Below are 16,992 nucleotides of genomic sequence, written 5' to 3'. Positions count from 1 at the left end.
TGAACTACTTAAGATCTTTAAGAAGGATGTAGCATGGTCAGATTTTTTTTTTGTTGTTATTACAATCAGTGTTTTAATTGTAGAAAGAACTCATTGAAAAGGGGAGAGAGGACAGAAGCAAGGAGAGCATTGAGAATCTGACCTAGGGAAGTAGGTATGGTATGTGAGAAAGTAGGTATGTGAGTAAGGACAGATAAGAAATAGAATTAATAGTATTTAGTAATTGATTAGATATAGGGAATAAAGGAGAGAGAACATAAGGATGACTCCAAGGTTGGGAATCTGAGCAACCAAAAGGATGGTAATAGTCTCTACAGATCTAAGAAAGTTTGGGGGAGGGATGGATTTAAAAACATTGTTTTGGCTTGGGTTACTTTTCTGACTCATTCTTAAAAGCATTTCTACTATTTGAGCAGAGTAGAGAGTTTCTAAAAGTTGTGGAACTTTACGTTCTTTTCTTCCCCCAGATGTTCTCAAACAATGATGAAGCTGTGATCAATAAAAAGCTTCCCAAAGAACTACTGCTAAGGTAAGTCTGTGGAATTAGAATTCTTTTATTTTTGTTTTGTACCCCATGTCTATTATAGACAATTTGTTTGGACCATTTGTTTGGATAGTCTTAATAATGCTTATTACTGTTGCTGTTGTTTTGTCAATAGTGCATTTACATTGTTTATTGATTTGATTCTGGTCAAGTCAGAAAGTGTTTATTAAGCATCTACTATGTGCCAGGCACTGTGCTAAGGATTAGGGTTACAAAGAAAGGCAAGTGTGGCTCCTATTATCAAGGAGCTCACATTCTAACAGGGAAGATAACGTTAGTAAGTTGATACATACAAGATGATACAGAGTAACTAGATTGCAATCTGAGAGAATATTTGTAGCAGGGAGGACCAGAAGGGCCTCTTGGAGAAAGTAGGATTTGTGTTGAATCTTGAAGGAAGCTAAAGAAAGTAAGAGGCAGCAGTGAGGAGACAGAACACTTCAGTCATAGGCCAGAGAATGCAGACACACAAAGATAGGTGCTGAAGTGCCACGTTTGAAGAATTGCAAGTAATATCCTTTTGTGTTAGTTCCTTTATAGATTAGTTTTGGAAGGAGAAGATATCTCTGACATCTAATCAGATATTTGATTAGATTTTTTTCTCACTTTTTTTAAAACATGAAAAAAGTTTCTATCTAAAACCAAATAGTACAATTGAGAAATACTAGAAGATTTCCCAATAAATACAGGAATTAAGCATAGTTGCAATTTTGCCCTGCTGTTGTTTGACATAGTTTAAGAAATGCTAGCAGTGGCAGTAGGACCGGAATGATGTTAAAGGTGTAAGTATAGACAAACAGGTCATAAAACTGCCTGATATGGCTTACCTAGAAAACTGTAGAAAATCATCACAGAAACTAATTGCAGTAGCAGTGACTGTAAATAGTCAGGACGCAAAGTAAACTCGCAAAACTCAGCGGCATTTCTATGTGGCAATAACAGAGTCCAGAAAGAAATGATAGAAACAGAATTCCTATTTAAACTAACTACAAAATGCATAAAATATCTGAAAATCAGTCTGCCACGGCTCACCAAACGCCTATCAAGTAAAAATTCCAGAGCACTTTGAAGAGAAATATATTCAGTGTTCTTGATTAGAATATGCCAATATATTAAAAATAACAATGCTATTTAAAATGATTTATACGTTTATTGTTGTATCAGTCATCATCAAGGGACTAGTTTATGGAGCCAGACTGAATAATATAAAACTCATTTGTAGGAGTCAGACCTCTAAAATATTAGGGAAAATTGTAGAGAGGGGGAACAGGAATAGGGGAAATAGCACTTCCAAACCTCATGTTGAGTATTGGTTAAAATAGAGAAAATTTAGATCAGTGATAGGGACTAGGAAGAATTAGATACAATTGAACTTAACACATATTTGAACATTCATAAGATCACTAATTACTTGGTAAAAAATTAGCCAATTGACAAGGCCTATTGGAAAAAACTGGAAAGAAGTTGGAAAGAAATTAAGTTTAGACCAACGTCTTATACCGTATGCCACAAATAAGCTCAAAGTAGATATGCCACCTGAATATTAGAGATATCATGAAAAAATTAAAAAGATCATTTTTATAGCTATGGTGAGGACCTGAATTTTTAACCCATGAAAGATTAAAGACTACTACAAGAAATAAAAAGCTCTTTGTAATAGGAGCAAATTTGTAGAAAAGAGACATTTTGTCAGATGGGGTTTCTATATTTTCTGCTGCACTAGTTTGCTTTCAAGAGCAACTGGATGGTGCAGTGGATAGAGTACTGGGTTTGGATTCAGGAAAGCTCATCTTCCTGGCTTCAAATCTGGCCTAGACTCTTATTATCTGTGTTACCCTGGGCAAGTCACTTAACCCTATTTGCCTCAGTTTCCTCATCTTTAAAATGACCTGGAGAAGAAATGGCATACCACTCCAGTGTCTTTGCCAACAAAATCCGAAATAGGGTCATGAAGAGTTAGACATGACTAGAAATTACTGAATAGCAACACCAGTTTGATTCTAATATGGAATAAAGCTAAGGGGGGATGTATAGCATGGGAGGAAAAATTAGTGAAAATAGTTTTAGCAGGAAAATGTATTTTTTAAAAAAAAATTTGAGTTTGAAATTCTCCCTCCAGTTCTTCCCCTACCCCTTACAAAAGCAAGCAATAACATTCCCTTTGTACATGTGAAGTCATGCAAAACATTTCTGTATTAGCCATGTGGCTCCCCCCAAAAAACTTGAAAAATAAAGTGAGACAAATGTGCTTCAGTCTGTACTCAGAGCTGATCAGTTCTCTCTCTGGAGGTGGATGGCATTTTATCATGAGTCCATTGGAATTATGAATCACTGTGTAGATTAGAGTAACTGAGTTTCACAATTGTGATAATTCAACATTGTTACCATGTTGTTCTTACTTTGTCCGGTGTTTTCCAGATTCTGCTCACTTCATTTTGAATCAGTTCATATAAGTCTAAGTTTTTCTTAAGACATTTCCTTCCTTATTTCTTACAGCACAATAATATTGCATCATAATCATTTACCACATTTCCCAGTTGAGGGGCATTACAGTTCTTTGCCTCCATGAAAGCATGCCTGTAAATTTTATACACAGGTCCTTTCCTTTTTGTCTCTTTGGGATACAGACCTAGTAATGATATTGCCCGAGTCAAAGGGTATGCGCAGTTTTATCGTGTTTTGGGCATAATTCTGAATTAATCTCCAGAGTGGTTGGAACAGTTCACAATTTCACCCAAAGTGCATTAGTAAAATTAGATAAATTTAAGACATTAAATAGGTATCTATGAAAAGATTCCTTGACCTTACACAAAATGTATTTCATGTAAACTTCTTTATGAGTTAAAGACAGACAGGTTTAGGTTTTTATTACATAACATATTCCTACCCAACTTAAATTCCTTACAAATGATTGCCCTAGCCAGGGCATCCTGGAGAAATTCCATTTTTCTTTTTACTATTGCCAGGGATTTTACTCCCTATCTCCCTTTGCTTCTTTCTTGCTGCTCTAGATAACTATGGGGACTTTTCTCCCATTGCAAATAGTTAGTAGGCATTGGGATCTGTGGTGGACTGAGGGTATAGAGGAAAAGTCCTTCTTGCCCCTTGTCTCAGCTCATCATCTTAAAACACTGATTGTTGGCAGGAGGAGGAGATTGGAGTGGGTGGGAGGGAATTACATTTTATCATCCTGCTGCAATGCCCTCTCTTGAAACCCAGTGCAAGTTTCACAAGAGAGAAGGTAAGAAAGAGAATATTTTTGCTACTATTGTTCCTATAATCCCAGACATTTGTCTTCATCATCACCCTTAACCTACCTGCAATTTGCAGTAACAGGAGGAAAGGCAAGGGAAAAGGAGGATAAATCATGTCCCATGTGAAAGAATAGAGAGGCATTCTTAAATATTACTGATAGCTGTCCCCCTTTCTTAATTATTCCCTTTGCTCTACCTCTACTGTGGGTCCTGAGTCCTTTTCCAACACCTTATTTCAGAACTCTTGCCTCAGTTATTTTAATCTACCAAATTGAAACTCTGAATTCATTTTCCCATAGAAACTTTTTTTCTGTATACTGGTTTTGATTTGTACATTATCCCTAGTATATGCTAAAAGTACATTACAGGCTAAGTAGGCTTTTGTAGGATTGACCTAGAAAGATAAGACCTATGTATTATGTTGTTTCTATAGGAAAATAAATTCATATGCAAACAATGTAAAAATAAAACACTACCTGTCACTGGTTTTTTTGGGGGGGGGAGTGAAACATGTGTTCGTAGTATAATATACTAGGCAATTATTATGAATTCTGTTAATTGGATTAGAGATTATTGGGTCTTTATTTAGATAGTCAAAGCAAAAATGATTCCTATGTAGTTTCACATGACACCTTTTTTATTATAAGTTTTAGAATATTTGGAATTTCTTGTGACCAGGGTATATTGTACTGTTTCCTAAAAAGATCAGTTCATCCTTAAGAAAATCAAATATAGTTTGAATTGTATGATAGCACTTGATAGGCTACATTTTATACTATTATGTCCAATTATTCGATTAACATGTGTTAATTTACAGTCAGAAGATTCTGCCATTGAAAGTAGACTACTCCCTTGTCTGCTACTACATGATGAAGACTCAGCATTACTAATTAATTTTACCTTCAACTTATTCATTTAATTCTTTACCCATCCTTTTTGAAACAAAGTTCATAAGTAATGATTTTTGAGAGCTGGAATTCACTGTTTGCACACTGTGAAATTCACTTAGCACAGATTGACAGTGTACCCTTTGAAAAGAAGACTCACTGTATTTATCTAGGGGTGCCTTCTGGAAACGAGCATCAGTGTTTAGATGACAAAGAGCCTTGTGTCTTTAGCTAGTACCAATGTATATTCACATTATTTCCAATGCTGCTCTTATGAGGATGGTATTGACGACTACAAAAACGAGAGGTCAAGTGATATGTACTTGATCCCACACATTCTCCTTTAGTTGTGGGAGCTGGCATGATTTCAAGATGACTGGGAATTGCTCATGAAGGTTATTATTCATAAGAAACTTTCAGGGCCTTTTTTTCTACAATTAACTAGAGTTTCTTTGGGCATAAATATCATGGTAAATATAGGGCAGATGGATAGGAGCCACTTTTAAGTGAACCAGATATCATGTGAATGTACATTAATGCCTTGATTAACTAGATTTTATTTGGTCAGCATCATCAGCATTATAGAACATACCTGAGAAGCAAGAAGTAAGATAAAAAGGAGGGGTTAGGGAGAGCATTTGAGCTTTCAGATTGATATCATAAAGTTAGTACATTGACCACCAGTTAATAGCATTCTTCAGCATGAATTGTTTAAGAGCTCCTGAGGCTCTTATTCAGATTATATGAATGAAGGGTCTTTCTTTTTAAAATTAGACTCTTCTTGAGTGCCACACACTGTGCTAAATGCTGAGGTTACATATACCCAAACTAGACAGTCCTTGTCCTCAAGGAGTTCTAATAAGGTCAGAAAACTTATATTAGATAATAATGGCTAGGAAGAGGTTTTTTGGTGTGGGAAGTCATAGGGATGATGAGTGGAACAATGAGGTATAATTTTAACAACTTTTCCAGAATCAATAGCAATAATGATTTGAGTACAGCTTCCAAAGTAAGGAGGAGGGGGAGATAGATAGTAAGAAAATATGTGAGTTGGATATTTAAAAGCATAATTTTGTTGTATGGTCTGGAGCTGGATTGATAAAAGTTCTGTCCCTTACTTTAAACATAGTTTGTACAAATTTTTGGTTTTCCATTCTTCAGGAGATTATAAACAGTGAAAGAGAAAGGCATGACGTATGCTGGAAGAGTAAAAGCAAGGAGCGGGAAAGGAAAGTCATAAAACAGGCCAAAGAAAAGGAAAATAAAAGGAATACTTAAGGGAAAAAAGACAGAGGGAAGGGAGTATAAATTAGTAGTTCACATTATAGAGTATGCACCAAAAATGGAGGGAGGGGATAGATAAATGCTCTATATATTTGTCTCACTTGGATCCTAATCAGATAAAAGGTTGAATACACCCACACACAGAGAGTTTGGTATAGAAATAAATTCAAAGGAAATCAGGCAGAAACAGGAAGAGGAGAGATGGGGACTAAAAGAGAGGATAGATTCAAGGAGGGCTTAGTCATAAGCAAAACAAGCTTCCAGTTTCAGAGGTTGGATTTTGAAATGGAATAAAAGGAAAGAAAGTATGAAGAACCTAGGATGAGGAATGGGCAAGGGGAAGAGAAGAAGAAAAGTAGAATGGAAGCAGATTGCATTAAAATATATAGGTAGCTGTACTCTTGAGTATACTCTTTTCTTACCACCTTCTTTTCTTGGTAAAGAGAATGATGTGGGTGGAAAGAGGAAAGAAATACAGAAGGATAGGATAGAGGAAAGTTGTTAATAGCAATTAACAGTCATAACTAAACCCCAATAGAATGAACTCACCTATGAAATGGAGAAGGGTAAAAGGAAGGACTAGGACAAGTTCCAGTATGCTTCAGAAGAATTTGGAGAATCTAGAGTAGTGGTCATGGTCTCAGACTATACAGTAGTATTAAAGCAGATTTGATTAAAGAGATAAATAGGTAAACTGCATTATGCTTAAGGGCATAAATAATGAATTACTATCATTTCTTAACATCTATCCACTGAATGGCATAGTATCTAAATAGTTAATGGAAAAGTTAATTTACAAGCAGGAATAGATAGTAAAACTTTGAGGGTCTCAATGTATTTTCCCCCACCCCAGACTTAGACAAATATAACAAATATAAACTAAGTCAAAAATGTGAATGGAAAATTAAAAAAGTTAGGTATCTCTCTCTGCTGAGTACTGAATGAAAACAAGAGAAGACACATTTCTGAGTTGTTTATATCCCTTTAAAAAAACTGACAGTGTGCCTAGGGCGTTAAGAAACCTCACAAATTCAGTAAACCCAAACTGTTTAACTAATCTTTTACCAATGACCACAAAAAATTACTTAATAAAGAGTTTTGAAGAAAGAATTAAAATGTAATTGGAGAATAATAACTTAATCCAAAAGAATCAGTGAATCAAAGAATGAATCATGTAAAGGATAGATTTCTTCAAAGAAAATAAGAACAGTGAAGCAGTATGCCAGAACTTTAGGAATACAGTCAAAGTAGACTTGCTGGGAACTTTTTATGTCTCTAAACACCCTAATCAATATAAAAGAGGAAGAATAAATCAGTGAACTGAACATGTACCAAACCATGTCTCTCCCCCTCCCCCCAAAAAAAGTTCTAGAAAACCAACAACATTTAAAACCCCAACTAAACACCTAAAAAAAATCTGAAAATCAAAAGAGATTAATAAAATTGAAAGAAAAAAATTGGCAAAATTAGTTTTTTTAAAACAAAAACCCCCTATAAAATAAACCATTAGCTTGTCTGATTTTTTTAAAAAGATGACCAACATCAAAAATGAAAAAAATCACAAAAGATAAAGTAAAACAAATTATTTTGAATTATTCAGTTATATTTGTACCTACCATATGGTAGGCACTGTGCTAAACACTGGAGATAAAAGAATAAAGCTTTAAATTTTATTGCTTTTTTTCAGTTAACAAGCATTTATTTTGTCTCTCACAATTTAATTTAAAAAAAAAAAAGAAAAAGAAAATCCTCATATAAGCACAGTTAAGAAAAGCAAATGGAAATTCGTTGGCCATGTCCAAAAACATATGTGTCTTCCCAAGGCACTTCTGTTAAGAGATGGGCAGCATGTTTCATCTTTATTCCTCTAGTATCAGTCAATCAGTAAACATCTATTAAGTGTCTACTTTGTGCCAAGCACTGGGGAGAAGGTAACACCATAGTCTCTACTGTCAAGGAGTTCATGATCTAATGGAGGAGATAGTATGTAAATAATCTTGTACAAACATGATACTTATAGGATAATTTGGGGGTGTTCTTAGAGGAAAGGCACCAAGATTAAGGAGGACTTTAGAAAGGCTGCTTGCAGAAGGTGCTAGACAGTCAATGAAAATGCAGGAATTTGGGAGATTTAAGTGTCTTGTCCAAGAAACATCCAGGAGTCCAAATTGCCTTACAAAATGCCTGAATCAATTCCTAGCCCTTCGAACAGATGTCTTTTTCTTATCTTGTAATCTTTCCATTCTGATTAATGTGAGATGGAACCTCAGAGATCCTCTTATTTGCATTTCTCTAATTAGTAATGATTTGGAACATTTTTTCACATGGTTGTTGATAACTTGGATGTCTTCCTTTGTAAACTGCCTTTTTATACCTTTTGATGACTTCTCTGTTATTGAGCAGTGCTTTTATTCATACAAATCAGTTGTTTTTATAAATTTTAGATGTGAGACTTTTCTGAGAACATTTTTCTCTGTTACCTTTTAAGTTATCATTTTAACCTTATTGGATTTGTTACTACAAAACATCTTAATTTTGCATAATCAAAATTGTCTCTTCTGTTTTTGTCTTTATTGCTTGTTTAGTCATTAACCTTTCCTATCCATAGATTAGAAAACTAATTTCTTTCTTGCTCCTAATTTACTTTTATGTTTTATGTATCCACTTGGAATTTATTTTATTGTATGGTGTGAGATATTTTTGTCTAGATGTAATTTTTGTCAGACTACTTTTTAGCTTTAGCAGCAGATTTTGTTGTAAGTCCATACTCTTAACTGAGGGCTTTGGGTTTTTGAACACCATGCTACTGTGTTCATTTATTTCTTGTATGTTGAATAACTGATTTATTCTACGATCAACTTCTCTATGCAATCATTTTGCAGGTTATTGCTTTATAGTATAATTTGATATCTGGTGCTGCAAGACACCCTTCTTTCCTACTTTTCCACAGATATCCCAGTTTTCAAAAAAGAGAAAGGAGTAGAATGAAAATTCTATAATGGATCATTAAAGAGATGATTGGAGAACATATAGAAAGGCAGTGATCGTAAAGAGTCAGTGTGGCTCAACCAGCAATAGTTCATGCCAGATAAATCTCATGTTTTGTTTTGACAGGATCATTAAACAAACTGGCAGATGAGGGGAATGCTGTGGATATAGTTTTACTTAGATGTTAGGAAGGCTATATCAAAGTATCTTTGTCAAAGATACTTTGTTAAAGTATCTTTTTTTCTTGTGGAGAAGATAAGTGTGGATGATAATAGTAGATAGATTCAAAATTGGATGGCTGAATTTACAAAGTAATTATTCATTGTTCAGTGTCATCATGGCAGGGAATCTCTAGTGGAACATCACAAGTATCTGTGCTTGCCCTTGTGCTATTAAAAGTTTTTCTCAAAAACTTGGAAAAGGTCATAAATGGCATACTTATCATATGTGTAGATGACACTAAGTTGGTAGAAAGAGCTAACATATATGACAATCAAGATCTGACAAGACTTAGGTAAGACATTAAATCAGATCTAATAAAGTGAAGTGTGTGTGTGTATGTGTGTGTGTCTTTATACTTAGGTACATAAAATCAACTTCAATGCAAGAGAGGGAAGCATCGTTGGGCAGCAATTGTGAATTTTTTTTTTTTTTTTTTTAGCTTTCACACTTCAAAGACGTCAAGTGTGATGTGGCTGTCAAAAAGGCTATAGCAGTTTTGGGCTGCATTATGAGGGACATAACTTCCAAGAATAGGGAAGTGATAATTTCACTATATTTTACCCCCTTCAGAGCTCATCTGGAATATTGTGTTTTAACAACTCTGGCTGCCACAGTGTATGAAGGATAAGCTGGAGAGTTGCCTAGAGGAGGGCACTAAGTGTAGTGAATGATCTTTAGTCCATGTTTTGTGAGAAAGGGATTAAAAGACTTGGGCATGGTTAGCATGGAAAAGAGAAAACTGAGAGGAAATATGATAACTCTTGTTCTCTATTTGAAGGATTGTCGTGTGAAGGAGGAATTAGGAGGAGAAAGAAAATCATTCTATTTGGCCCAAGAGAGCAGAATCAGGAGCAGTGGGTGGAGGTTTCAAAGAAGAAAATTTAGGCTTGATTATCATGAAAAATTTTCTAACAAAGCTTTCTAAAAGTGGAATACCTTATTTGGAAAGTTGATAGATTCCTCCTTCTTGGAGTTCTTTATGCAGAGACTGATTTGTTATTATGAAGATTCTAGTTTTGTATTGGCCAGACCAGCGGGATGAAGTTTCACTCAGATGGTATGAACCTAGCCAGTGTTCACTTGATTATAATTGGTACAATTTCACCTACTTTATGAGGTAAATAGGCTTTTGTGAGCTTGCCTGGAAATCTAATTACCACTTGGAATGTTTACATGGGAAAATATATTCTAAGTTCTCAATAACCAACTTACACATAAACATAGCACTACCCTTTGGTAAGTTGAGGATTGCCTGTACTTAAGTCTTTTCATCACTTGTTTCTTCACAGCTTCTAGCTGCTACTTTGATTGTGTCAGTCTTTCTGATCTACGACTTGATGAATTTTAAAAGATACTCTATATCATTCAAACATTACAGTTACTTTATTGACGCTAAATAATGAATTCCTGTTTCCTTTTGTCTCTGGCAGTGGTAGATATGGACAATAGATACAAACCATAGTATTTTGCTAGAATTGTTACTTTCTGCAGTGCTTTTTAATATTGTAGTCATGGCAAATAGCAAAGGAGTTGCCTGTTGAACCTTAAGATTAATTACAGCAATTAGTCTTGGTTCCTGGAACCTGTGCTGAGACTTAACTCTCTTCTTTACAGGAGAGGTGAGAGAATACAATATTGTATGCCCTATCAGATGCAGCTGTTTTGTTGTTCAGTTTGCCTTAACTATTTTCTCTGTTTGAGATAGTGTTTAGGGTAAACAGGGGAAAAAAAGGTGAACCAAAGAAAAAATTTCTTAAGCTATTGTTTTTAGTTTATGTGTTATTGCTTCTTTTGGTATTTTTACCATTGTACATTCCATTACCATTTAACTCCACAGGCTACCTCATTGGGAATCATTAAGCTGGTTTCTCAAAGACTCTCAAAGTAATAAGAGTTTCTACATTAGTAGTAGTTTAGAGCCAGCTTAATGACAGGGGAAAATGAATCCTATCATTTTTTTTTTTTTTTTACAAAATCATGATGTGTAAAAATAGTTTCAGGAAAGTCTGACTAGATCTTTTGAAAAAGCATAAACTGGTGCATGAAAGTATAAGATCTGCTGTGTTTTTCCAGTTTTCTGAACTATTTTCTATTTTCATTTACCTTCTGGAGGTTTGGGCACTTCTCTTTAATGTTCGTTTTAGGGTTCAGCATTTGTAGAAACTTGAATCATTGATGTTATAATAGCACAGCAAATGGTGATTGATTTAGATTCATGTTGATAGTTTAGTTAGATTAGTTACTGTTAGCTGTACTAATCTGTCTTCCCTTCTCCATTTCTTGGAAAATTAAATGCATGTTCAGCATTATTAATTCAAAAATGTCATGCTCTTGACCTTTACAATTCTATTAAGAGTAAAAAGGAGTTTTAACAACACAGTAGATTTCAGCAGATGTCTTTGGCTAATCCAAAGTAGATCTGCAACATGATATGTAAAAATGAAATAGCATTTTCATGATTGCCTGAAATTATAGGCATTTCTTCAGGTTCCAAACAGGGAGTGAAATACTAACTATAGAAAACTTTATGAAATTATTTGGTATTTTTAGAATAAATTTTGCTTTCTGAACTATGACTCCAGCTGATTAATTCTATTAGCCTAGCAAATAAGAATTTTATCATGTTACATAGAAGCTTAGAAACAAACATGCGTTTTTAAAAGCATTACTAGATGAGCATGGATCTTGTGGTAAAAATTAAACTTGGTTATGGATTGAAAAGTTAGTGAAAATTCTTTATTTCTTTTTGGGGGGGCTTAAATTCTATATAACTTATATTCTGTTTGGTTTGGATGAAGGGAATTTTGTATTTTTCCTTACATTGACTTTGGGTAAAGAAAGAAATCCTTTCTCCTACAAGTTCATTCTTCAGTGTACTCAGATAAGGAAGGATTCTTCATGAGATTAGAATGAGAAAAAAAAACAAGTTTCAGAGTTTGTTTCTACTATTTTTTTTGTTATAGCATTCTTTAAGCATCATGAGCTTTCAAAACTGGAAATTAAGGTGGCAAAGCAATGAATATGTGACTACTGCGGACAGCTGGAAGATTAAATTTTCACATAATGTCTGGGATTCTTCTGTGTCATCATTTAATATTTGTCATCATAAAATATTAAAAAGCCATTATGGCATCAATATATGTAAGGATCCAGAAAGACATTTTTTTCTTTATAAAGAGTTAATTTTACTCTATTTTTATTTGTTTTTTTTAAATTAATTAGTTTGTTTTTAGTTTTCTACAATCACTTCCATATATCTTAGATATTTTCCCCTTCCCTACCCCCCTCCCATTCTCCCCAAGACAGCATGCAGTCTTATATAGGTTCTACACATACCTTCTTATTAAATATATTTTCACCTTAGTCATGTTGCATAGAAGAATTAAAATGAATAGGAGAAACCATGAAAACAAAACATAACACAAGAGAAGGTGGTCTGCTTCATTCTGCAGTCCAACTCCATAGTTCTTTCTCTGGATGTGGAAGGCATTTTGCCTCAAGAGTCCATTGGCAATGTTTTAGGTCCTTGCATTGCTGTGAAGGGCTAAGTCTACCAGAAAAATTCTCACACACTGTGGTAGTTGCTGTGTACAAAGTTCTCCTGGTTCTGCTCCTTTCACTCAGCATCAATTCATATAAGTCATTTTGTAAGAGATAATGCTTGAACCTGTTAGACATCTCCATCTGGGTATCCAGTAGGGTTCTCTAAGTAAATATGACCAAAACAAATCTCATCATTTCCCTTTGCTTTTTTTCCTTTATGTTGGGAATATTTTCTCTCTCATTGCCACATAGAATTCTCAGCATCCTTTGTAACAGTTCAAATGTCTTTCAGGTGTTTTGATTGTATATATATATTGTTTTTTATGAGTAGATTGTAAACTTTTTGAGGGCAGAGAGTTTTGTTTTATCTTTATATCTCTCTCCCCACCCCTACATCCTAGCATCTACAGAGTACCTGGTACATCAAAGATATCCAGTAGATTCTTATTTAATTGAACTAAGACCAGTGGGGTTTGAGATTCTAATAACATTCCAAGAAAATTTGTTTTGTCCCCACTTAGTTTGTGTTAAATGTCTTTAATTATTCTTGTGATATAAGAAAGATCTGGTTTGGGCAAGTGGAACTAATGGAAGATTTAGGAGAAAGGTGTTTTGCCATCTTTATGCTAACAAAGAAGAAGAGTACTGGGGATTGTCATAGAGGTAATCTGATTTTAGGAGAGGTTTTTAAAAATTCAGAGAAATGATAGTGTGAATCAGTGTAAAGGAAATTCTGACAATCAGATGACTTCAATGGAGAAGAAAGGGAGGCAGCTGTACAGGAGCTGATGTGCTCCAGCAAAGGAATATGTAATTAAAAAACAAAAACAGAGTCAGGGCGCATAAATAAAGACAAATGTAACATTGACATGGACCAAAAAGTATAGTGATTATCAGTTGGGGAATGGTGCGTCGCCAAGGTAATATACATAGTACTGGTGGAGACTGTGAATATGCTGATGTAGTTCTCAGTCACAAAGTATAACATAGTCTCCATATAGAAGGCAGAAGAAACACATTTATTTAGGCACCAGAAAGCCAAATCCCAGAACCAGAGAGCAAAATCATAGTCAATAAAAATTAAGACCACAGGGGGCAAAGCCATTCCCAAGCCTCCCTAGCCCCTACTGGGACCTTCCCACAAGCAGAGAAACACTCAGGAGCCTAAACTGTGCCTACCTGCCTGTGTCCTTCCCAGCTCTGACTAACCTGACAGACTCCTCCCAGCTCTGCTCCACCCTTCCTGTTCCACCCTTTCAGCAAGCTCCTCTTACCACATGTGACTTAGGCTTCCATGTGATTTAAGCAGATCACATGGGCCTATTAATGAATGGGAAAGATTTTCTCATTTACATTACCATTACAGTTGGCTAAACCAATTATGATATGTGAATGTAATGGAATATTATTGTGCTATAAGAAATGATTAGATGAATATAGGGAAGCATGGAAAAAATTGCATGAATTGAAGTAAATTGAAGCAATCAGAGCCAAGAAATTAGGGAACACAGTGACCACGCTGTTAGTAGAAAGAACAATAACCACAAAACAATTTAAAATGAATGTTGCAAAATTGCAAATAACAAGTCTGGCCTTAAAAAAGAGATACTTTGCTATGGAAAGATTCTGTGGAGGGAAAAACAAAGATAGCAAAATTTTGGTTAAAAAAAGCAAAAAAGCATAACATTAAAAAAGCTAAACATCCAGAATGAGTTGAGGTTTGCCTCAATTACTAAAGACTACTAAAAAAGACTTTTAAAGGTACATTTAGGACCACTGTTCAAACTTCTAAACTGGTTCTGCTACTGATAGCTCAATTAAGGAAAAGGAAATGATGGAAAATGGTGCTGAACTTGGGATAAGAACCAAATTCAATTTTTTACTAGTTGAGTGCCTACGGCAGATTGCCTTTCAGACTTGGTTTCCTTTTCTGGGAAATGAGCATATGAGATAAGTACTCAGATATATCTGTAATCTCTTTAATGCAGGAGTTGATTACAGCAGTACAGATTATAACCCTTCAGGGCCTGCCCATTCCATTAAATTCTTATCCATGTCCTTCTAAAAATACTACACAAACAATCCACCCAATGTGCTGATGGCATTCGTTGCTTTCTCCTAGTTTTTGAAACTGCTGGTGGAGGAATCTTACTGTTCACCTGTGGTCCCTAATTCTTGCCATGTGACTAGTCCATATTTTCTTATCATATAATTCCTTACTGTCTTTAGCATTTGTTTTTTGAAGCCCCTAACTTTTGCAGTCTGTTCTTATCTCTTTTGCCTTCTGTGTAGTATGTTTGTTTTTAGTTCTTCAGAGGTAGTTGTATTCCATGTCTCATTGGCAACACCAGCAAAATGTTACTATTAAAAACACCAGTAGAAAGTTAGTATTAAAAAGACGCTTTTGTTTTCATGGAAAGTTTTGCCATTACACAAGAGCAATCCAGTTTTCTGTTTTAACTCTGGCCCAACTCTTTGCCCAGTAAACAATAGTAATAATAATAACTAGCATTTTTGTAGCATTTACTGTAGACTAAGCACTTTACAAATGTTATCTCTTTGATCCTCATGACAACCCTGTGAAGTAGGTGCTATTATTATCCTCATTTTACGGGGTTATACAACTAGTAAGAGTCTGAGGCTGGGTTTGACCTCATATTCCTGCTATCAGATACTAGATCCAGCATTCACCTATGAGCCTGCTAGCTGTGTCACCTAGCTGCCTCCATACTGTTTGTACCAGATATACATACTGTTGGACAAGTTCTTTTAGATGTTCATCTAAATACATGATAAAATATGAGCAACAGAAATGTTTGACATGTTAATTTTGGGGAACCATAATGACATATGAAAATGTAAATTTATATCTTGACCATGATTAAGAGAGATTTGAAGTATGTGATAGTTAATGGGATGGTAAAAGAGCACTTGGTTCTTCTTGTTCATGACTTCTGAACTGGACAGATAATAGTATAATGAAAGATCCTGTAAATGTGATCTTGAGTCATCATGGAAAATAGAGAGATACCAGAGGTGGACAAATACGTAAACTGTGAAAACAAGCAAGGGAAGATTTTGGAAAATGTAGACCAGTTTAATTGACATCTGGCTCCAGTAAAAATCTAAAGCCATATATTAAATGAATAGGTTGTGATCACCTAATCAGGGAAGCAGTGGTCATTAAAATGCAATAAAAGTTCATTCAGAGCCAGTGTCCTTACATACAGGTCAACTGTCTATCACTTATTTTCCGTTTTTTCCTGTCTGTTCTCTGCTGCCTATAAACACGTTTATCTTGAATAAAGCCTAATTTGATCCTTTCATCCCCACTATCATCTTCAGCCTTTCATAGAGCTAAAGTCCTTGAAAAGGCTACCTCCGATGCTTCTGTTTTCTTTCTTATTCTCTTTTTTACTCTCTTACAGTTTGACTTCATTCTGGGAATTCTTATAGCCCCCTTATTCCACCAGAATGATTCTCTCCAGAGTTTCTAGTGCTGTCTTAGTTGCCATTGACTTTTTCTCAGTCTTCATTCTCCTTGGTCACTCTGTGGCCACTGACAGTATCGATCACTCTTTCTTCTTTGATATTTTCTTCTCTCTAGGTTTTTGAATACCTCTCTTTGCTGATTTTCCTCCTACCTATGTGACCAATCCTGTGTCCTTTGTTGGATCCTCTTCCAGATCATGCCCTCTAGTGTTCTGTACCTTCTTCTCCCTCTCTGCTGCTACTTGGTGATCTCACCAGCTCCCATGGATTTACCATCTCTGTGCTGATAATTCTCAAATATGCCTATCCTGCTCCAGCCTTTCTGCTGACCTCCAATCTTGTATCTCCATTTGCCTTTCAGACATCTCAGACTGGATGTCCATTAGGCATCTTGAAGTTAAACATATTGAAATAGCTCATTATCTTTTTCCCTGTGCAAACCCTTTGACCAGCAATACCACCACTGAGTTGGTATCCCAAAGAGATCAAGGGAAAGGGACCTACATATACAGAAACATTTCTATCAACTCTTTGTGGTGGCAAAGAATTGGAAATTGAGAAGAATTAAGTCTTAGTTGATTATCATACAGTGTTGCTGTTATTGTGTACAGTGCTTTCCTGGTTCTACTCACTTCACTCAGTAGCAGTTCATGTAAGTCTTTCTAGGTTTTCCTGAAGTCTGCCTGCTCATCTTTTCTTATAGAGCAATAGTTTTCCATTACATTCATTTATCACAGCTTGTTTAGCCATTTATGGGCATCTTCATGGTTTCCAATTC

At 35.2% G+C, this 16,992-nt stretch overlaps 1 protein-coding gene across 1 annotated transcript in view; it reads left to right on the top strand.

Annotated features, from left to right (window-relative positions):
- FBXL20 (F-box and leucine rich repeat protein 20) overlaps positions 1–16,992 on the top strand; it is a 113,074-nt gene that overhangs the window by 52,980 nt on the left and 43,102 nt on the right. The window contains 1 exon segment of the mRNA XM_072646287.1: positions 468–529. Coding sequence (XP_072502388.1) covers positions 468–529 — 62 coding nt within the window.

The sequence above is a fragment of the Notamacropus eugenii genome, chromosome 2 (assembly GCF_028372415.1).
Source record: "Notamacropus eugenii isolate mMacEug1 chromosome 2, mMacEug1.pri_v2, whole genome shotgun sequence".
NCBI classification, from domain to species: domain Eukaryota; kingdom Metazoa; phylum Chordata; class Mammalia; order Diprotodontia; family Macropodidae; genus Notamacropus; species Notamacropus eugenii.
This window is presented reverse-complemented; position numbering and strand designations above follow the sequence as displayed.